Source organism: Aythya fuligula, chromosome 23 (genome assembly GCF_009819795.1).
Source record: "Aythya fuligula isolate bAytFul2 chromosome 23, bAytFul2.pri, whole genome shotgun sequence".
Taxonomy (NCBI): domain Eukaryota; kingdom Metazoa; phylum Chordata; class Aves; order Anseriformes; family Anatidae; genus Aythya; species Aythya fuligula.
Window position 1 is genome coordinate 6,437,293 of NC_045581.1, and position 18,329 is coordinate 6,455,621.

The following is an 18,329-nucleotide window of genomic DNA, read 5'->3' on the forward strand; positions in this document are numbered from 1 at the left end:
CAGGTGGAGTGGGTGTTCAGCCTTCCATTTGCAAGGAGGAATGGGACAATCAGCTGCTCCCAGTTGCTTTCTGGCAAGTTTGTGGTGGTGTTTTTGTTTGTTTTTTTTTTTTTTTTTTTTCCCCCCGGACACATTATAGCTGGAAACCTTCCATGGGGGCTTCAGCTTGCTGGAAGATGAATTGCTGCTGGTTCTCATCTACCTGGGGAGCTAGGGTGGAGTCATCCTCTACTCCAAAATAGTGCTCAATCAAGTCAAAGGCCTTCTGGTAGATCTCTTGGTTCTCATGGCTCTGCAGGAACTCTATCTTATCCAAGCCTTAGAGAAGAAAAAAGTGAAATGCAATGAAACAAGGAGATCCTGTTGTTCAGTGTCCCAAATCCATCCTCCACCCTTCCCCCTATTCACTACAAGACCCTTGTCTGTGTTAGATTAGCATTTTGTGAGCAGCACTAACAGCTAAAGCTAACTAACAGCTAAAACTACCCCTGTTTCTCCAGAGTTGCTTGTGGATTTAATCTGTATCGGAAAGCATTAATGCCTTTCCAATTGTAGGTTTAGCTGATACAGCTAAAGCAGAGAGCTTTACCGGCTCTCCAGCAGAGAGCTGCGAGCACAAAACCAATCATCAGTGAAATTAATATCACAGTCTGTGAAAAGTTTGGCAGTTGCAGGGGGAAGGAGGTAGGGCCTGTCCCAGTAATCTCCAGCAGAAGGGCAGCAACAGCTTTAGCTGTCCTAATTAAATCCACTGCTGAACAGGAAGCATCCAAGCATTACATATTCAAGAATTTCAAGAATTATTCTTACTGGGACACACGATGTAACAGTGAGAGGGCAAAAAAGACGCTGGCAGTATACAGGACATTTCAGACCAAAATAGGAACTGTTCCTCAAAGTATTAGGAACAGGACAAGAAACACCAAATTAGGCCTCTCCGGGGAAAAGCTAAGTCTCTCTGGATTTCCATCATACAACTGCAGCAAGAAGAGTCATGGACTTCTTACTTAGCTCAGCTTATTTTGATTAATATTCCCAACAGCACGAGCTACAATTATGCGGTTGGCATCCAGCTCTAAGAAACCCAGATAAGTATGACAGCTTTTGCTTCCTAGTGCTTTGTCTTATGCTGTATCGTAAGACTCTAAAAAAAGACAGCGTGATCTATTATTGGAGCAAATACTGACTAATTTAGAATATAACAAATCCCTTCACTAAATGGAAAAGCAACCAAAAACCACCTAGCATCAGACCTTTCAATAAAATCTATTGTTTTCAAAGACCACCAACCACAACCTACCGTACGCCTCTTCGATCAAGCTGCAGTAAGGGTTGATGCCTGTCCCGCTCTGGTTGGCTTCTTGCTCTCCAAGCCTCAGGATGTTCTCCAGGCCATTCAGCGCCACCTGAACAATCTTGGAGTCCATGACAGTCAGCAGGTCACAAAGAGGTTTGATGCAACCCAAGTTTACCAGGTATCTAAAGAGAGCACCAAGAACACACATTCACCTTCCAGGATAGCTAGCATCCCCTTTGCTCCGTTATAAAGGACAGAAGTGAGTCAAGCTAAAATATATTGCTTTATTATGTAAGATTTCTATTTTGCAAGGCTAATTTTTAGCTACTTATTTGCATCTGTATACAACCCCTCCCCTTTTTTAAAATAAAATTTCTTGAAATGCTGGTGCTATTCAAATTAGATTTTAATTGGTCATCAAGTCTGGACATTTAGCCTAGCCTAAACTATGTAAATGGGATGGGAGGGAGTTGGGGGGGGAATAGTTTGGACTGGCTTATCCTTAATTCAGAAGGAAACTACCATTTTACAGCACAGCATGTGACCTGTATAGCTTGGACTGTGTCTCAGGTACTCTCCCTGAGGTTCTCCAAATTAGCCCCTTGTTACTTATTCTTGCAGTTCCCATAAAGACAAAGCTACCATACATTCAGACAGATTTTCCTTAAGAGGAGCCCCAGGGAGTACCTGATCTGTTCAGGAGTTCCTCCTGACGTTGCATTTGTAATTGCCCATGCTGCCTCTTTCCTCGTACGGAATTCTGCTTTCTGCAAGATTTCTATCAGTACCGGGAAAATGTTTGCATCTATGACTGCCTGGGAAGAGAGAATAGTAAGAAGTGTTTGAATTGACAACATGGTTTCTAAAAAGGCTATTAAGAAACCTGAACAAAATCTCTACTTTCATTTTCCAATTCAGAAAGAACTTTCCAAGCTATTCCCTTCAATGATTCCTCCATTTCATTCTTCAGCCAGATCCTAGTAATGCAAGATACCCAATTCTGTAACCAGCACAGTGATCTTTATTATTACATCAATACTGTAGGAATGCTTTCATCATTTATCTGCCTTTGTACATAGGTCATTGAAAGGATAATTAAAATTCAACAACCTACAAATTTTCAAAGGGGTATTTCTAATTGCATATAGAGAAACTGGGGCTGTCTCTCTCATTATTCCAATGAACCAATCTGTGGGACTCATTTCAGCCCAGTCTTTGTAGGTACAATTAGCTTTTTTTTTTAAAAAAAAAAAAAAAAAAGCTTTTGTGTGGCAGATGGCTACGTGCAGAAGTCTGCAAATAACTTCCAAATAAAGGATATGGAAAAAACAGCCTCCAAGTATCAGATATGAAAAAATGCAAGTTCTTCACGCTGAGCTTGGAATCTAGGATTTTTACAGGTGGGCTAGATGACTCGATGCTGTACCTGTATTTGTGCTCTGTTTCCTGCTGTGATGTTAGATATAGTCCAGCAGGCTTCTTTCCTGATTGACTCCTTGGGACTACTTAATAAGTGAAGAAGACACGGCAAGGCTGAACAGTTCAGAATCACCTTTAGAGAAAGAAAGCAGTAGTTAGATCACCAGTATCAGGCAGAAAGTTAAATGCTTTTCATTTTCACAGTGAATATGCTGTATGGGCACTCCCCGACCTTTTAGGGAAGTGGGGAGCAATGGCACTTCTACATTATGTAGTAAAGAAAGGTATCCCACCCCACCTTCCAAAACAGAGTTTTTGAAACTGCACCAAAAATACACTTTCCAGAGTAACAAAAACAAACAAACAAACAAACAAAAAAACAACACACAACAGAAAAGCAAATGGTGCACCTTGATCCTAGGAAAATTTGCTGCAGACAAATATTATGAAGAGTTGTACTCCTCTTCAGGTGCATCTGTAAAACATTCCTATCCCCCTCACCTGGGTCTGGATGTCGTCTCCTGTCACGATGTTGCCAACCGCTCGCAAAGCTGGGGAGGCCACTTTGTAGTCATTGTGCCTGCAAGGAAGATGGCGCAAGGACAACAAATAGATCACTGCACCCGGATATTTAGGAAATCCTCTCTCCAGTCTCCCATCTGCATTACTTAGTATTCCATTCCCTAGCATACACTCTAAGCATCAGTCCAAACCTCTGTTTACTAAGTTTTTCTTAGTGTACAGCATTAACCAGCACTCCAGCACTAGAAAATGCTCTGCCTCTCTCAGAAAGAGGAGGCCGATAACCTACAGCTCCCACCCTGCTTCAGCTCCCACCCCTGTTTTGTAACTGCCCCAGCACATCTGGTTAAGGCAGTGCCTGGATCCTGCCCCCACAAGGTGGGGAGAGCTCTGATGATTTGGGAGTGAACTGCTGCCCAGTCCCACTGGGCTGGAGCAGTGAGACAAGATACTTACATTAACAGCTCCACCAGTCGCCGACACACGCCTGAGTCAATAACTGCTTGAATTTTCTCATTGGGGCCATCTGATAAATAGGAAAGAGCCCAGCATGCATCTGCCAGCAAGTCAGAGTCACTGTTGAATAATAGTCGGGACAACACTGGCAGGCAGGGAGATACCTACAACAACAGCCACCACCCCGCATTAGTCACAGCCTGTCAAGGACCACCACATTTGCATACCAACACCACACGGCCACGCTGACTGACAAGATTAAAATATTGAACGTCCACAGCTTCCTTCCCCAAAGTCAGCAGCTGCCTTGCTGGTTTACGTACCTCGTAATCACGGCTTAAAGTTACCTCAACAGCTTTAATACTAAACTGAAATTACATCCCTTCCTCTCGGACCAAGTGTAGACTCCTGAGACGAGTGCTACCATGCACACGGCAGTTTGGAAGCTCCTTCCATTTCTTATGCAAGAGCACTGCTCCAATTCTTGTTCTCACTAACCCTAAAAAGCTCAGTATTCAGAACACCAACAGTTATACTTCCAAGTGCTTCAAGTATTTGTTTTTATATTTACACTCAATTTAGATTTCACCCCTCACTGCAGGCTTCCCAGCTTTGATAAGGAAGCTTTCATTTTAAAAACACAAAACAAAAACTCACTGATCTAAAACCATTTCAGATTTACCAAACAAAAAAGAACGAGACTGATCTGAACGACCAGCAGAACTTTCTGTTAGTGCCACTGGCATACCAGGGAAGGGCAAGAAGAAAGCTACCACAGCTGAAACATAGCTACAGAGCTCCTGTTTTGTAAAATCTGGATGCCTCAGAATTGAGTTTTCAGTCTAAAACTCAAAGTTGCAGGCTTCCAGCATTCACAAAAAAAAGAGTTCAGGGTAGCCCAGAGTACATGCTACTTACACAGAAGTCTGCATTTGCCCCTTACTCAAGGGGCTTAAGCTGATGGGCTGCCAACAGAGCCATGCAGCGAGGTTGGCAGAATATTAAACAGGCACTCAAATATCTGCTGAACACTAAGATCCACCTCAGCAGGAAGAACCTCACCCCGTTCCCTCCCAGAACATCTTACAGAAGTCCAACGGCCAAAAATAATTTAGACAAACATCTTGGCTGGGTGTCTCCCCATCACATCTGCCAACGAGGCATTTACTCTCACCTTATCGAATTCAGGCGGCGGACTCTTCCCTCTGCATAAGTTCGACAAGGCCCAGACAGCATTTCGTGTCATTGTCAACCTGGTAGACTTTGTAAGGAGCCTAGAGAGACAATTACCATGCATTACCCTTGGTGCAGAACGTAAGTTGCTGGAAACCAGCAAGGGAATCAAAAAAAATAAAACACTTGTACGACTGTAAGGAAGTCAAACCACTATTCCACTTGCTGTAGCTCAAGCCATGCCCTTTGTCACTCGAGCCTCTCACTGAGCAAGAAGAGGAGTGAAACAACTACTTCTGGAACAAGCAGCTACTTTCCTAACACTACAGTGACATGGAACAGGCAAGCTCCATGCTGGACAAGTTGCAGAAAGCAGTGTAAGTTAGTCAAATGCAGTTCCAAGATCAAATTCAGCCCAGACACTCGCACCAGAGGTGAGATGGCCTCTCAGTGGCCAGCTGACAAACTGCTGCCTCTACTCTGCAGTGAAGACGGTAAGTCCTGGGGGCTGAGGAAGGCTTCAGTCAGTTATTGCTGAGAGAGGGGACTGACAGGAGGACCAGTATAGCAAACCAGGTCATTTGTGACAAAGCATCAGTTTGCCAAGGACGGGATACAGCAAACAATCGCTTCCAAAGCAGGGAGTGGTGCTGGAGAGCACACTCCTGACAGCCAGATCTGACTGTGGTGGGATGCACCACACCTGAGAGCTCAGAGGCAAGGTGGTGTGCAGAGACCTGCTTCCCTTTCCTCAGTCCTAGAGAAGCCCACTCAGACAAGCACCTGAAATCCACAGCATAAGCACAAGAACAGGCATTTGGAGGGACACAGTGAAACAGCAAGGCCTATGGCTTCAGAGAGGCAAGCACACTGCAACAGCACCCGCTGCAGGTTCAGAGCAGTGTAAAGGTTTGTGAGAAGGCATGTTATCTACCAAGTCCCACTAGTTATCAGATACTTGTCTGAGCTGCCAGTTTATCATCTGGTACCAATGGTTTGATTCCCATCAACACACATTGCTAGGGAATCTGTTCATCCAGCTCAAATATTGCTCTGCTGCAGTGCAGTGGGACTTCACAAAGTGTATTGGCAAGTATTCATGGCTACTCACATTAACAAGGGAGGAAGAATAGCGCAGTTAAGGACATAATCTCTACACACAGAGCTGTCTCCAGCAATGTTCCCCAATGCCCAGACAGCCTGAAAGGAAACAGCAACAGTTTTAGCATTCACGCAGTTTCCAAACAGAGGAAGAAAAGGGTAGTGTGCTAAGAAAGCATTTTCCTGTAACTCCAGGTAACAGACACTTCAGTTTGTGGTCTGCAGCCAGCTCTCAGACTAGTCACTTATTTTAAACATTGCATTTTAATTGTGTGCGACCCACTGTGCTTCATTCCCTAACCCCAAAGAAAGAAGTGAATCTTACCTGTTCTTGAACATCCTCAAAGTCAGAGTTTAACAGCTCTATAAAGATAGGAACTGCCCCGGCCTCAATTACTATTTTTGTTTGTTGGGAAGTTCCCGACGCAATATTCGTCAGTGCCCACGCTGCTTCAAACTGAAACGAGTAGAAAAGAGAAGTGTGAATAAAATAACCGTGACGTAGCGAGGTATTTGCTATTAAATTGCAGCTACAATTCTTTCATCTTCTCTTAAAACACTTGAGAGAAAGCATCCCCCAACAAAACACCTCAATACCCTAAGAAAAAGATTTTTCTTGTACAGTAAGAAAAACCCACACCTGCCTCCTCATTGGCTCAGCTGAACGAGTGAAGGCATTTACCTACACAACCACTTTCCTGTATGAAAGTGAAGATGCATAGCCCAGAAATACACAGAACAGGAAGCTTTATCTATTCAGTGCGAGCACTTCCAGCCCACCCTCTCATCTGGCTAACACTACGAAGATGCCTCATGATACATGGCCCCGGGCCAGAGGGAAGATAGAAAATTATGAAGGCAGCCATCAGCTCTGAGATCCAACTCCATGTATGGAAGTATCTTTAACTCCTGCAAGATAACTATAGTTATTACCAAGCTGGAAGGAATCTCAAAAAGCCATCTAGTCCATCCCTCTGCCCCACGGCAGGGTCAGTACTACCTATGTCACTTCTAACAGCCACTTAGCCTGTTCTTGAAAGCCTCAAATAATGGAGGCTTTTCCTTACACAATTGCTCCCTACACATTTCCTCTGTGGCTCCTCTAGCTTCCAGCAGCAACATCAGACATAGGAATGACAAATTCCCCTCTGCTACAATTGAAATACAGTTTTTCATTATTTTTGCCAGCGTTCTTCCAAGAACTGAATTTAGAGCAATCTATAACTTTTCTGTTGCTCCTTTCCAAGCATTAAAACTATCTTTATCTTCTCCCATATATCATACACCCTGCATCTTTTGGGTTCAAAACCACTTTTCTCTAATAGCACCAGCGGGTTCATGCTGCTCAGCTGCAAAGATTTAACAGCTACAAGCTGTGAAGAATTCCTAACAGGCTGCTTTACCTGTAGCGTGCAATTTTCACTTCTCTTCAGGAATTCAACAAATCTGTCCACCACTCCTTGAGTGTTTATCACTTCATCTATTGGAGGATTTGGCTCTGAAATAGTAATGCAGTGTCAAAATAGTATATAGGTCTAATACAAGGGAACAACAAGCATGAACTACTGTTGTCCTGAATGGTTCCAAGCTGTACTGAACTTGGCAGGACAACTCCTCAGAATCACTTTCAGTAAAACACATTCAATTGTAAATAGCTAGCGAATTTACTAGGTTATCAAGTTTCTAGATTATAGCATTCCCCAAACTCAAAGCTGGGGATTTGTACAACACTTCAAGTGCACAAATACTTCTGAAATAAAGCTTATGTCGGACCCTAGGGCAGGGATGAGGGACTTTTACCTTTGGAAAGTAGCTTCCTGAATTTCTGTGTGGTTGCTAGCTGTAGGTCAGGGTCATCTGAAAAAAGCATCTCTACCATCTCTCTTGTGATCACTCCCTCCTGAAAGGAGACAGAACAACAGTTCCATGTCACATGAAGCTTATTTAAGGTATCTCAATCAAGGCAGCCTACCACAATGTTGTGCTAGCTGTTAATCCAGAGATGTGCTGTCTGAGATTACAGCACACTATCTGCTTCCTGGCAGACTTCTCCAGTTTGTTGTAGTAGTACTAGGAACATTCCCCAAACCAGGGAAAAACAAACAGGTTGCAGTTTATCAGTTTTAAATCTATCAGCATTAAATCTATCTGAAGGCATGATCGCAGCAAGGAGAGGCACCTTACCCCACATGTTGTGGAACTAACATAGGAGTCCACGAGGAGGCTATCAAACATGGAGGCATCTTCATTGATCAGTTCCACATTTCTTCTTTTAAAGAGCTGACAGGGAACAAAACACGGGAGTCATTATTAGAAAGCAATGATTAACAGTCTTCACAAGTAGACATTCTTGTTCCTCAAACAAGATACCGCCAGCTATAGACGAAGCGTAACCTGAATAGAAAAGTAGTCATTAATAACAGCTCTGCACACTGAACACTAGCTTGGCATACAAGCCCTGATAATAAAACACGCTAAGGCTTGCTCTCAGATATGCAAATGCCCAAGTCACTGAAGCACTGGTATAGGCAAGTGCAGAATTTGGCCTAACAAGTTAGGGAAAACAGGGAGAAGGCAGCTTGTAGACGATGCAATCATTTAGTCTGAGCCACAGGGATCACCCGAGAATCACCTTTCACTTTCTCAGACTCCCAGCAAAACAAAACAAAAAAAAAAAAAAACACACAGCTCAGAGTGAAGAAATGCATGCAGCCCATACTTTCACTTACTCTCCCTGCTTCTGGTTGAAGCAACTCCATTCACTAATTAATTAAAAAGTTAAAAACAAGGATCTGTGAACAAAAACCTTCAGTACCGTAAAGACAAAGTGCTTGGAGAGCCCTTGGTGTGAGCGACACTCTGTGCTAGGTACAATGGAAAAGCAAAGGAATGTCTCAGAACAGGAAAAATAAGAGGACTGCCAACAAACCTTAATGCACAGATCCTTGAAGATTCCCGTTTGGCAGCAGCACAATCTTGGTTGTGTTAAGGCTGTACACAAGCTAGTCAAGATGAGAGTTACCTGTTGCTCTCGTTTCTGTTTGCGCAGTTGAATTCCTTCCTCTTCTCTTCTCCGACGCATTTCCTCAGGATTTAGGGCTTTGTTCTTGTAACTCTTCATTCGATAGTTATCCTTGCCAGGACTCGCCATGGTTTCTGTGAAAAGGAAAAGGCCTCAGATTTCTGGTCACTCTCTGTTCCTTTACCAGCATGTCATTTTCAACGAGAACGTCGGTGCACTTAAAAAAGCAAAGAACAGCCAGATTAAATGGACTTTTAATGTAAAAAGCAAGAGCTGGTCTCTTACACACTGAAGTAAAAGCTTCAGGCCGGAATATGACCCTGACACTAGTTCAGGTGATGTGTTGTTGATGCAAGACTGTTATTAAGTCTGCAGGAAGCAGAGCAGATTTGCTGCTCTGAAAGGAACCTGGATCCAACGCCACAACACTGGAGCAGGTCACCCATATGAAAAGCTTCTCCTCAGAGAGCTTCACCGTCCAGGAGGTGTGTAACTAAGTTCTAGCTTGGTGTCAGATCTTATTTTCCTTGTACCATCAGGGAATAACCCACACCTCGACATCCCTTTGCCACAGACATCTGCTGAAGGCCGTTCCGATTGCCAGTGGGTGACTGCACCAACTTCAGCATTTCGGAGCAGCCCGTGGAAGCACCAAACCACACCTGCATGGCAAAAACCCAACAGAGCTCACAGTAAACTGCAGCCTTGATTTTACAACTCCACTAAAAACACAGCCAAGAGACAAGCTGCACATATCACAGGCCACGTTTGCCCTGCCAGCTTACTGCGAGGGTTCAGTACCTGACCTACTTATTTTGCTGCCTCATATCTGACTAACGCAGTCCTTCAAACCTGATTACTCATCTATTTGCCTCCTAGTCAGGGAAGTGACACTCCACTGTTTGGCAGAGTAAAACCACCAGGGCCAAGTAGCAACCTGAACACAGGAGGATAGCAATTCCTCAGCTGCACCCAGCTACAACCCCCTGCTTTGACCATGCCAAATTCTTCCCAAAACAGATCCCTTGGATTCTCTTCTGTGCCCTTCCCAGAGCAGGAAGGAAGCAGTGATAATGCAGAGCAGCAAACTGCCCGTTAGCCCTGAGACCAGCCAACAATTCCCTGGCAGTCTGCAGGACACCAGTATCTGTGTTTTGTCCACCTGCCCCAAGCAGCTGTGAAGCACCCTGTGAAAGTCGGCAGCTACCTCCTCGGACCTCTTCCTTCAACCCTTAAGTGCTCTTCAGGCACGCTGCTTACAGAGAGTCCACGTCTGACTTATCAGCTGCCTCCAGCCACCCTGGAAGCCCTCCAAGATCAGCTGGAGAAGTTTCAGACCTTGCTGCCCTCCTGCTAGCAGGGCCCACAGCCGAGCCAAAGACAGGTACAGTGTACAGCTGTCCAACAGCTCACTGCTGTGGAAAGAGGAAACAACCAGAAGAATTCATGTTAACATGAGGAAACAAAATACTTTCAGTTATAGAATTTCAAGACAATACCTACAGACACTAAACATTAGGAGAGCCACGCTCTTTTTCATGGTATTTTCTTTCTGAGGGGGCATTCCCTTCCCTGGTCAAATCAGCAAGGACATTCTTGTGAATGGCAACAGATAAAGCAAAAACACCACCAAAAAAAAAATCAAGTTCCTCTGGTCACTTGCACTGCAACAACCACACATGCCCCTGGCAAACAGTCCTGACCCCGTTCTGAAGCTCAGCTGACCCCAGAGACATCCTGAGGCTTGAGGAGGTGTAGGCACAGCAGGCTGCAAGCTTATTGGCACCTCTGAGGCTGAAAAGAAGCCACCAGCCCTTCATCAGTAAGCAGCAGTATTCCAGTGCTGTTAGAAAGCCTTGCAGTAAGTTGTTTAGGACACAGTAGCTCTATGAAAAAGGGACTGCATCGTACATGAGCACCACCAAGGAAAACACACAGAGCCTCCAAAGAGAGTGGAGGGCTGAAACAAGTCAGAGCAGGGCTCCTTTTTCCCTGAGCTCACCTCTCACAAGGCAGAGGTTCAGAGGAATAACTGGCATGTTTGTAAAGGCGTCTGACACACCTACCGCGTCCTCAAGGACCACTGACACGGCAAGGAAGCAGCCTGAAGCTCTCAGAAGCCAGGCCCCTGCTCCCCCTTGGCCATCCCCCTTCCCAGCAGGGCTGTATGCCAGGGTGGAGGGGAGAATCTTTATTTTTGACCGAGTAGCAGCTACTTCAGGAGACAGAAGACAAAACGTACAGGGGGTTGTTTATAGCTGATCTTCCAGGAGCAAGGCGTCATCTACACGCAGATTTTAATTCAGGAATTAAATTTCACCACTGCCACTGGTTCAGCTGGTGAAGCATCCCTGTGACTGCCCCAGCTCTAAGGGTTGATACGGGCACATAAAGGAGTAACAGCTTAATTCAGAAAGATTACACCAGAATCCCTAGCAGACAAATTGGCTACCTCCCTTCGGAAGGCAAAGTCCCCAATTAAAAGGTAGTTTTTAAGGAAGGGAGGACGAAAAAGTGGTTAAGTGGCTTAGCATTATGCCCGGGATTACCAGCCAGTTGGTCACACAAACAGCTGAGTGGCACATGACAGTCGAGCTGCCCGGGGACTTGCACAACCCCGCTCCCAGGCACACCCTGGCAGCCTGGAGCTGGGTGGCAGCGCAGAGAAGGAACCCGGCCAGGCACCAAGGTCTCACACTCAGCGTGTGCTATGCCCCACAGCATGAGGCTGCGGATTTCAGGAGCTCTGAGCACCACCGTGACACTGCAGGGACCCCCACGGCTGGACACCCACACACCTCCGTGCAACCATCACTGGTTTCCTACTTCATTTTGCGCACACACCTCCTCAGGTCCTTTCCGTTGACCGTTTCCAGTCCATCCTGTCCCAATCCTTTGGCCTTGGAATGCCAATTTGTGACGTTACCTCCCATCTCTATGGCAGCAACATCACCGGTGCAAGATTCTAACTCCACGGTGAGCTCAGCTGACGCTGTCAGCACCAGGCTGCAGCAAACACGTGGAACAGAACTGACAGCAGGAGGCCCAGCACATCCAAATTCTCTGCACAAAACATCTGGCTCATCCAGTATATCTGCAAGCCAGGCTTCGGCAGCGTTAACTATTAACTGAAATCCTACCCACACGAAGCCAGGCTGGAGGGGCAGTCTGATTCTCTGATCAGGAGAAGCACTCATCCACAATCATCTGCGAGTGATGCGCAGGCAATGCTCAAGCCACACATTTGCACTTTGCAACTGACCATCAGTTGTTGCTCCGAGAAGTTTCTGCTTTTATAGAAAAGCTCTTGGCTAAGCAGCACTGGAAACCTACCTAGGGCACGTTTCTTTCTGCTGCTGGAAGTTTCAGCAGCCACCCAAACCCCCACAGAGCGCTAGGACAGCGCCTTGCACTGCGTCTCTGCTAGGACAGCTTTCTCCTCTGACAAGCAGCTAGGCCCTGCCTTGCATCAAGATAGCATCGGCTCACGCCCTGGAATTACAGAATCGTTCTGATGTTGTTCCAGGCACAAGTCCTGGGCTCTGGGCTTCCCTGCAGTGCCCCACGGAAGCTTCCTCCTGCACAGCAGCACTCAGCCCACAGCCTGGCAGCAGCTGCCCCAAGGACCCTGTTTCCTGCATGGCAGCTGTGATGTAAATGTAAATGTAAATCAAAGACAGGCTTGATCAAGTTAATTCACTCTGGGACTGCTTTCAGGTGGTCCGTGAGCTGAGAATTCTCTTGCAGGAGCTACAAGAACAAACCTGGGGGTGAAGGTTAATGGAACAATACCTGCTCAGTTCCCTGTGTAAAGGAAACTCCTTGGGGAGGCCGCAGAAGTTTGGCTCCTGCTGTTGGCTTTGCTGGCAATGGTCGGCTTCAGTGAGGAGAAATCCTCCTGTGGTCATGTAAGCCAAAAAACAAACAGAACACCACACTCTTCCTTACCCTATATTGAACAATGAGAAAGTTTTCACCAGGTCAATGAAAAAGCAGGGTGAAAGGTGGACTCTGAAGGCTCACCAGAGCCCTCGGGTCCCGTAACCACCCACGGAGAAGCCAACAAAGCCACAGCACTCGGCCAGAAAGGCGACTCCAGGGTCACTGCTACCACGCCAGGACTGTAACAGCTTCTCAAGACCACTGAATCACCACCCAGCCTTGCTTCCTTCCAGCTGACGCTCTCCCCACTGCTCTGCCTTACAGAACACAACTGCTTCCAACAGTTCGGCTGCTGCTGAAAGCCTCCGAGCTGAGTCACTGCAGGGGCTCGCACGTCTAAATCAGGACTTGTGCTGCTGAGTCAGCCTGGAGGGACAGAACAGAACAGTTACACTCACAGATCTCACCAGGTGCTTTTGAGCCAAAACTCCCTTCCACGAAGGCAATCTTTGTAAGGAGTCTACTACAGTCCTGGTGCTGGCCACAGGACACGTACCTAGGACACCTGGCCAGCAAGGAGGGCTGACAGCCACGTGTGTGGAGTTCAGTACAGCAGCAGAATTACACAACGGCAATGAACAGCATGAACTTGGTCAGTTACAAGGAAAGAAAAAGCCCTAAGCTCCACAAATAAGAGCAAAACACAATCAATTGACTAAAAAGATGCATCTGCCAACCTTGCTGCTTACATCCCTCAGGTCTCTCCAGTCCATAAGCTCACCTGAGGAACCTCCTGCCACCTGCCTCCCTGCAGGCCCTGACCCCCAAAGATCAGCACAACGGCACCAAACAAAACAGCATTACAGATTTCTGAAGTGTCTCTAAACCTGAGCCCTGTCTCCACGCAGCCAAGCATTAACCACCCATTTCTCTGTAAGCGTGGCTCTGAAGACCACAGCTGATGTCTTGCAGCTGTAACAGGAATAACAGCCAAGCTTTGCTTGAAGTTTGTAAAACCCATCTAAATTTACTTGATGATTAGCAGTGCTTGCGTGAATTGTCTGTTTCTTCTGTCCTATTTGTGAAAGCTCCTGAAGTTTGACAAGCAACAGAAAGAAAAGTTCTTCTGAACCTCAGACACGTAATGCGTTACCCACCACCACAGGCACGTCTTCAGTCAATTCTTAAAGGGATGTTTAAAGCAGCTGCTTTACGACATGGCATAAAGGTTCTTCGTGACAGCAGCTACAGACCTAGCTTCAGAGGAGCGTGTCCAGGACAACTTAATGGTTTAGTTGGGAATGGAGAAAGCCAAGCCTAAATAATCAGTGCTTCCTGAACACAAACTAAGTGAAGTTGGTTATGCTGAATGTACACAAACAGTTGATTAACGTGCAATGCATGCAGAGGCAGCTCCAAGCTGCTGGCAGACACGAGCCCAGGACAGGTTCCTACGCTGAGCCTCTCATTTTATAGTGAACCTGTCATTTTGATGGTTTTATAGTGAAAAGTGAATTGGGAATAAAATCGCTTCATTGCTCAGAAGGTGACGGAGGGAAAAGGAAACCAAACAACTACAGGAGGAGTCCTGCCAAGCAAGCAGCAACTCGAGGCTTTTCCTCCACAGCCCTGCAGTGACCCAGCCGCTGCTAACCCTGGAGGAGAGGCCAAGCGCTGCGCTCTGTCACTCGCTTGCTCGTTTCGTTCTGCTTTCAAGTCCTCCTGCAGGTTCTCCGAGTGCCTGCTCCAAGCGAGCAGAGGCAGTAGTCTTGCAGAGAGGTCTCAGACACCAAGCTGCTGCCACCCGGGGCCGGGTGCTTGTCACGGAGTACACGGTGTGCTCTCAGAGCGCTTATCCCCGCAGTTATTTGGCTGTCTGGTGCAGCAGTCGCCGTTGGCTCATTCCCGTCGGTTTTCGCTGCGAGAGCCAGGGCCGTGATATCACTGCAGGAATGTGCAACAGCCTCGCTGCTGCCTGCCGAGGGGGAGGGGAGCACAAAAATGCTCTTCAGAGGAATTAAGAGCCCTGCAGCACGCTTCTCTTTCGCCGTGGTCAGCCCGAGAGGAGGCCTCCCGCTGGCTGCCCGTGCCCGACGTCAGGAGAACTCGCTGTCCTTGAGTCTGTTTCTCTGAACACAAACTTCAACTCTACTTCCTCCTGACCTTTTCACCCCGAAAGCCTGGGGTTTGGCGCCTATAAATCCCCTTCAACCTGATTTACATGCCCCAAGACCTTCAGACTTCCTTAAGAGTGTATTGATGATCTGAGAAGCATAACTCCCTCTCACCTGAGGTCAGGGAGTCCTCCGTAACAGTTTCTGAACCAAGGATCAGCTCAAACTTGACCCAAAAGAGAGACGGGAGCCCTAGCGCAGCCTGAAATAAAGTTGCAGAGAGCTACAGAATTCCAAAAAGCTCATCCCTCCCAGCACGTGCTTTTCTACAGAAACAAGCAGCATTGTGCTTTGATAAGCATGTTTGTCTGGGCTTCAGAAGTACAATAGCTGAAAAGTGAAAGGCTGGAGGAATTAGGACTTCCCCTATTACACCCACCACTTTGATGAGCAGGCTCCCCTTTACAAAGTTCATGTTTGCTCTCCCGAACTCAAGCAAACAAAGCAAAACAGCCAAGTAACTAGTTCAATTCATCAGCCACGAGAGCTCTGTTGAGAGCCTGACATTCCTGCTGCATGGGCTGAGCAGCACAGCAAAGACACACGGACATTTGTAACCTGCACAGCCAACGAGGAAAGGACTGAGGGGCATTTCTAGGATTTTGGGCACTTCTAGGAGGCGAGACCAACGCTCCACAGCTCCCTACAAACCACAGCACCCCCGACCCACACCACGCAAAGCACAGCAGCGTACTGTCACAATTTAGACCTGTTAACCCAAAGCACTGAAAAAGCAGCCTTTGCTTATTTTAAAAGTTACTTTTAAAAGGTTTAAGTGGGAAGCACCGAATGGCTGCTGTCAGAAACGCGGCTGCTTCAAGCTCCAACGAGGAACCGCCGAGGCAGAGGGGGGAAGGACGGGAAAGCTCCTTCGAACACCCTCAGCCACAGAAAGCGCTCGCAGTTTCCAGACGTGCTCCAACAGGCCCGAGGACGTTTTTCTGCTCGAAGCTGCCGGCCGAGGTTTCTCACCAGGCTGCGTTGCGTTCCAGAAGCTGCTCTGGACGGGAGCTGCTGCAGCCGGGGCAGCCACGGCCTCACAGGAGGCGGCTGAGGGGCTGCTGACCCCTCGGGCAGGCCGCATCCCTCCACAAGGGGCATTTTTAAGGCTTCTGAGGACAAGCCTGCTTAAAAGCTGCTGCAGTTAAAAACTGAAAGACCTTAATTTTTACCTCAGAGACGAAGCTGGCGGGGAATGCTCCTGCTGCTGGCCTCGCTCCCTGCTCCCCTCAGCCCCCCAAAGCCCCCTCACCCCCTGAGGGAATCGCCACAGCCCCGAGTGGGGAGCCCCAGATGACGGCCAGGATGACAGAAACCCCCTGGCACCGCCGGACCCGCCGAGGGGCAGCGCTCGGCGGTTAATTACGGTTAATTACCCGTCCCTAACGACAGCGCTGCGCCTCTGACAGGGCGCGGGGCCGGCCCGGGGGGGGGCTCACGGCGCTGCCGGGACCCTCGCTGACAGGAGCGGCCGCTTGTGGCTGGGGTTTTGGGCCGGTTTAGAGGAGAATTGGGAAACCCGGGGGGGGTTGGCGTGAGGTGAGGCACCGGCTCCCCCCGCCCGGGAAAGGCCCTACCGGGGCCGCGCTGCTCGAGCCCTGCCCGCAGCCCCCGGCTCGCTGAGGGGCACGGGGCGGGGCCGGGCCGAGCCGTAGCCCCCCGCCCGGTCCCGTCCCCGGTCCCCCCCGGTGTCCCCGATCCCGTCCCGCCCTCACCCATCGCGGCTCCTGAGGCGGCGGCTCCCGGCGGCGGCCACAATATGGCGGGAGGGCGGCGGGGGGCGGGCGGCGAGCGGCCAACGGCGGCCGAGAGGAGCCAAACGGCCCCGAGCCGCGCGGGCCCGCCCCGGGGCGGGACGGGACGGGACGGGACCGGGGAGGGGGACGGACTCGGCCCCGCCTCTAACGGCCGCCCCTCAGGCAGTTATGGCACCTCACGGTGTGGGCGTCACGGCCCCTCAGCCCCGTCACCTCAGTTATGGCGCCTCACGTTCTGTGCCCTCACGGCCCCTCAGCCCCGTCACCTCAGGTCCCCTCACAACCCGTCCCGTCGTGTCTGTCCCTTCATGTCCCCTCAGCCCCAGCCCGTCACATCCCCTCGCATCCCGTCCCCTCAGGTCCCCTCATGTCTGTCCCCTCACATCCCCTCAGCGCCATCCCCTCAAGCCCTGTCCCCTCACGTTCTGTCCCCTCATGTCCCCCCAGCCCCTCACATCCCATCCCCTGAGGTTCTCTCATGTTCTGTCCCCTCACCTCTGTCCCCTCACATCCCCTCCTACTCCATCCCCTCAGCTCTGTCCCCTCAGCCCTGTCCCTTCATGTTCTGCCTCCTCATGTCCCCCTAGCCCCTCACATCCCGTTCCCCTCATGTCCCCTCATGTCCCCTCATAATCCATCCCCTCACATCACCTCAGCCCCATCCCCTCAGCCCTGTCCCTTCATGTTCTGCCCCCTCATGTCCCCCCTGCCCCTCACATCCCCTCACATGCCAGGGGAGGCATTGAGGGGACACGGGCCCGATCCTGCTCCATGTGCAGCTCGGAGCAGGGCAGCACGCACAGCAACGCTCTAAGATGTCCTTTCATTATAAAGTGTTTTAAGGATCTGTGTCCTTCGCAGCTCCACGGCCTCCTGCGGCAGGGGCTGAGCGGCGCGGGGGGCATCAGGTGGCGCGTGGCCGGCAGTTCCCTCCCATGGCAAGGAAGACGTCAATGGGGACGTGGGGCAGGGTCAGGCAGTGGCTCCCAGGGCATCGCCGCAGCTGCCTGTGGGGAGAGAGAAGGGTGAGGGCAGCAGCACGGCGAGGTCGGACCCTGCACCCCACAGGAGTCCCTCTGGTGGGGCTCAGCACCCCCTTACCTTCCCGCAGGCTGCTCGGCACCCACCGGCTCCTGAGCCTCTGGAGCCGCGGCCAGGCTGGGACAGTCACCTGCCTCGATGGGGAACCTCCGGACCTGCGGTGTTTCCTGGGAGCTCATGTCCGGGCCCTGGACGTGGCTGACGGGGGAGAAGGAGCCGTGAGCTGGCAGCACAGGGCCTGACCCCTGAGATCCCCATCCCCACATTGGGGGGCACCCAGGGGATCGCCGGGGCCGGGTCTTGCCCTGCCGAAGGGCAGGAGGCACTGCCTGCTCTGCTTCCAGCTGCCCGGGCTGGCTGGATGTGCCCAGCTTGGTCGCACGGCTGCGAGGCAGCAGCAGGAGGAGGCTGGCACAGGGCACGGCCACTGCCTGCCCTCGGCGTCCCCGAGCTGGAGCTGCAGGATGACACCGAGCAGCGAAACG

The 18,329-nt window shown here is 49.5% G+C and overlaps 2 protein-coding genes across 2 annotated transcripts; both read right to left on the minus strand.

Annotated features, from left to right (window-relative positions):
• Window positions 1-106: 106 nt before the first annotated feature.
• Window positions 107-16,815, minus strand: KPNA6 (karyopherin subunit alpha 6). The gene is made up of 14 exons (XM_032202361.1): window positions 16,762-16,815; window positions 8,991-9,124; window positions 8,153-8,248; window positions 7,769-7,868; window positions 7,372-7,466; window positions 6,294-6,425; window positions 5,979-6,067; window positions 4,869-4,968; window positions 3,695-3,858; window positions 3,218-3,296; window positions 2,724-2,849; window positions 1,985-2,112; window positions 1,301-1,479; window positions 107-318 (listed from the first exon to the last, which is right to left on the minus strand). The coding sequence occupies exons 1-14, from the start codon at window positions 16,763-16,765 to the stop codon at window positions 134-136; spliced, it is 1,611 nt and encodes a 536-aa protein (XP_032058252.1). The 5' UTR covers window positions 16,766-16,815; the 3' UTR covers window positions 107-133.
• Window positions 16,816-17,707: 892 nt separating this feature from the next.
• On the minus strand, window positions 17,708-18,023 carry FAM229A (family with sequence similarity 229 member A). Its single transcript, XM_032202100.1, has 2 exons — window positions 17,917-18,023; window positions 17,708-17,822 (listed from the first exon to the last, which is right to left on the minus strand). The coding sequence occupies exons 1-2, from the start codon at window positions 18,021-18,023 to the stop codon at window positions 17,708-17,710; spliced, it is 222 nt and encodes a 73-aa protein (XP_032057991.1).
• Between the last annotated feature and the right edge of the window lie 306 nt (window positions 18,024-18,329).

What these genes read in the sequence shown, in the direction of transcription:
- KPNA6 (XM_032202361.1), bottom strand. An exon ending in TTAGTTCCACAACATGTGGG is followed by an intron (nt 7,869 to 8,152) that starts GTAAGGTGCCTC and finishes GTCTCCTTTCAG; the next exon opens with GAGGGAGTGATCACAAGAGA. An exon ending in GAGACGACATCCAGACCCAG is followed by an intron (nt 2,850 to 3,217) that starts GTGAGGGGGATA and finishes CTTTCTCTAAAG; the next exon opens with GTGATTCTGAACTGTTCAGC.
- FAM229A (XM_032202100.1), bottom strand. Translation starts at nt 18,023, where the DNA reads ATGAGCTCCCAGGAAACACCGCAGGTCCGGAGGTTCCCCATCGAGGCA. An exon ending in GAGCCGGTGGGTGCCGAGCA is followed by an intron (nt 17,823 to 17,916) that starts GCCTGCGGGAAG and finishes CCTCACCCTTCT; the next exon opens with CTCTCCCCACAGGCAGCTGC.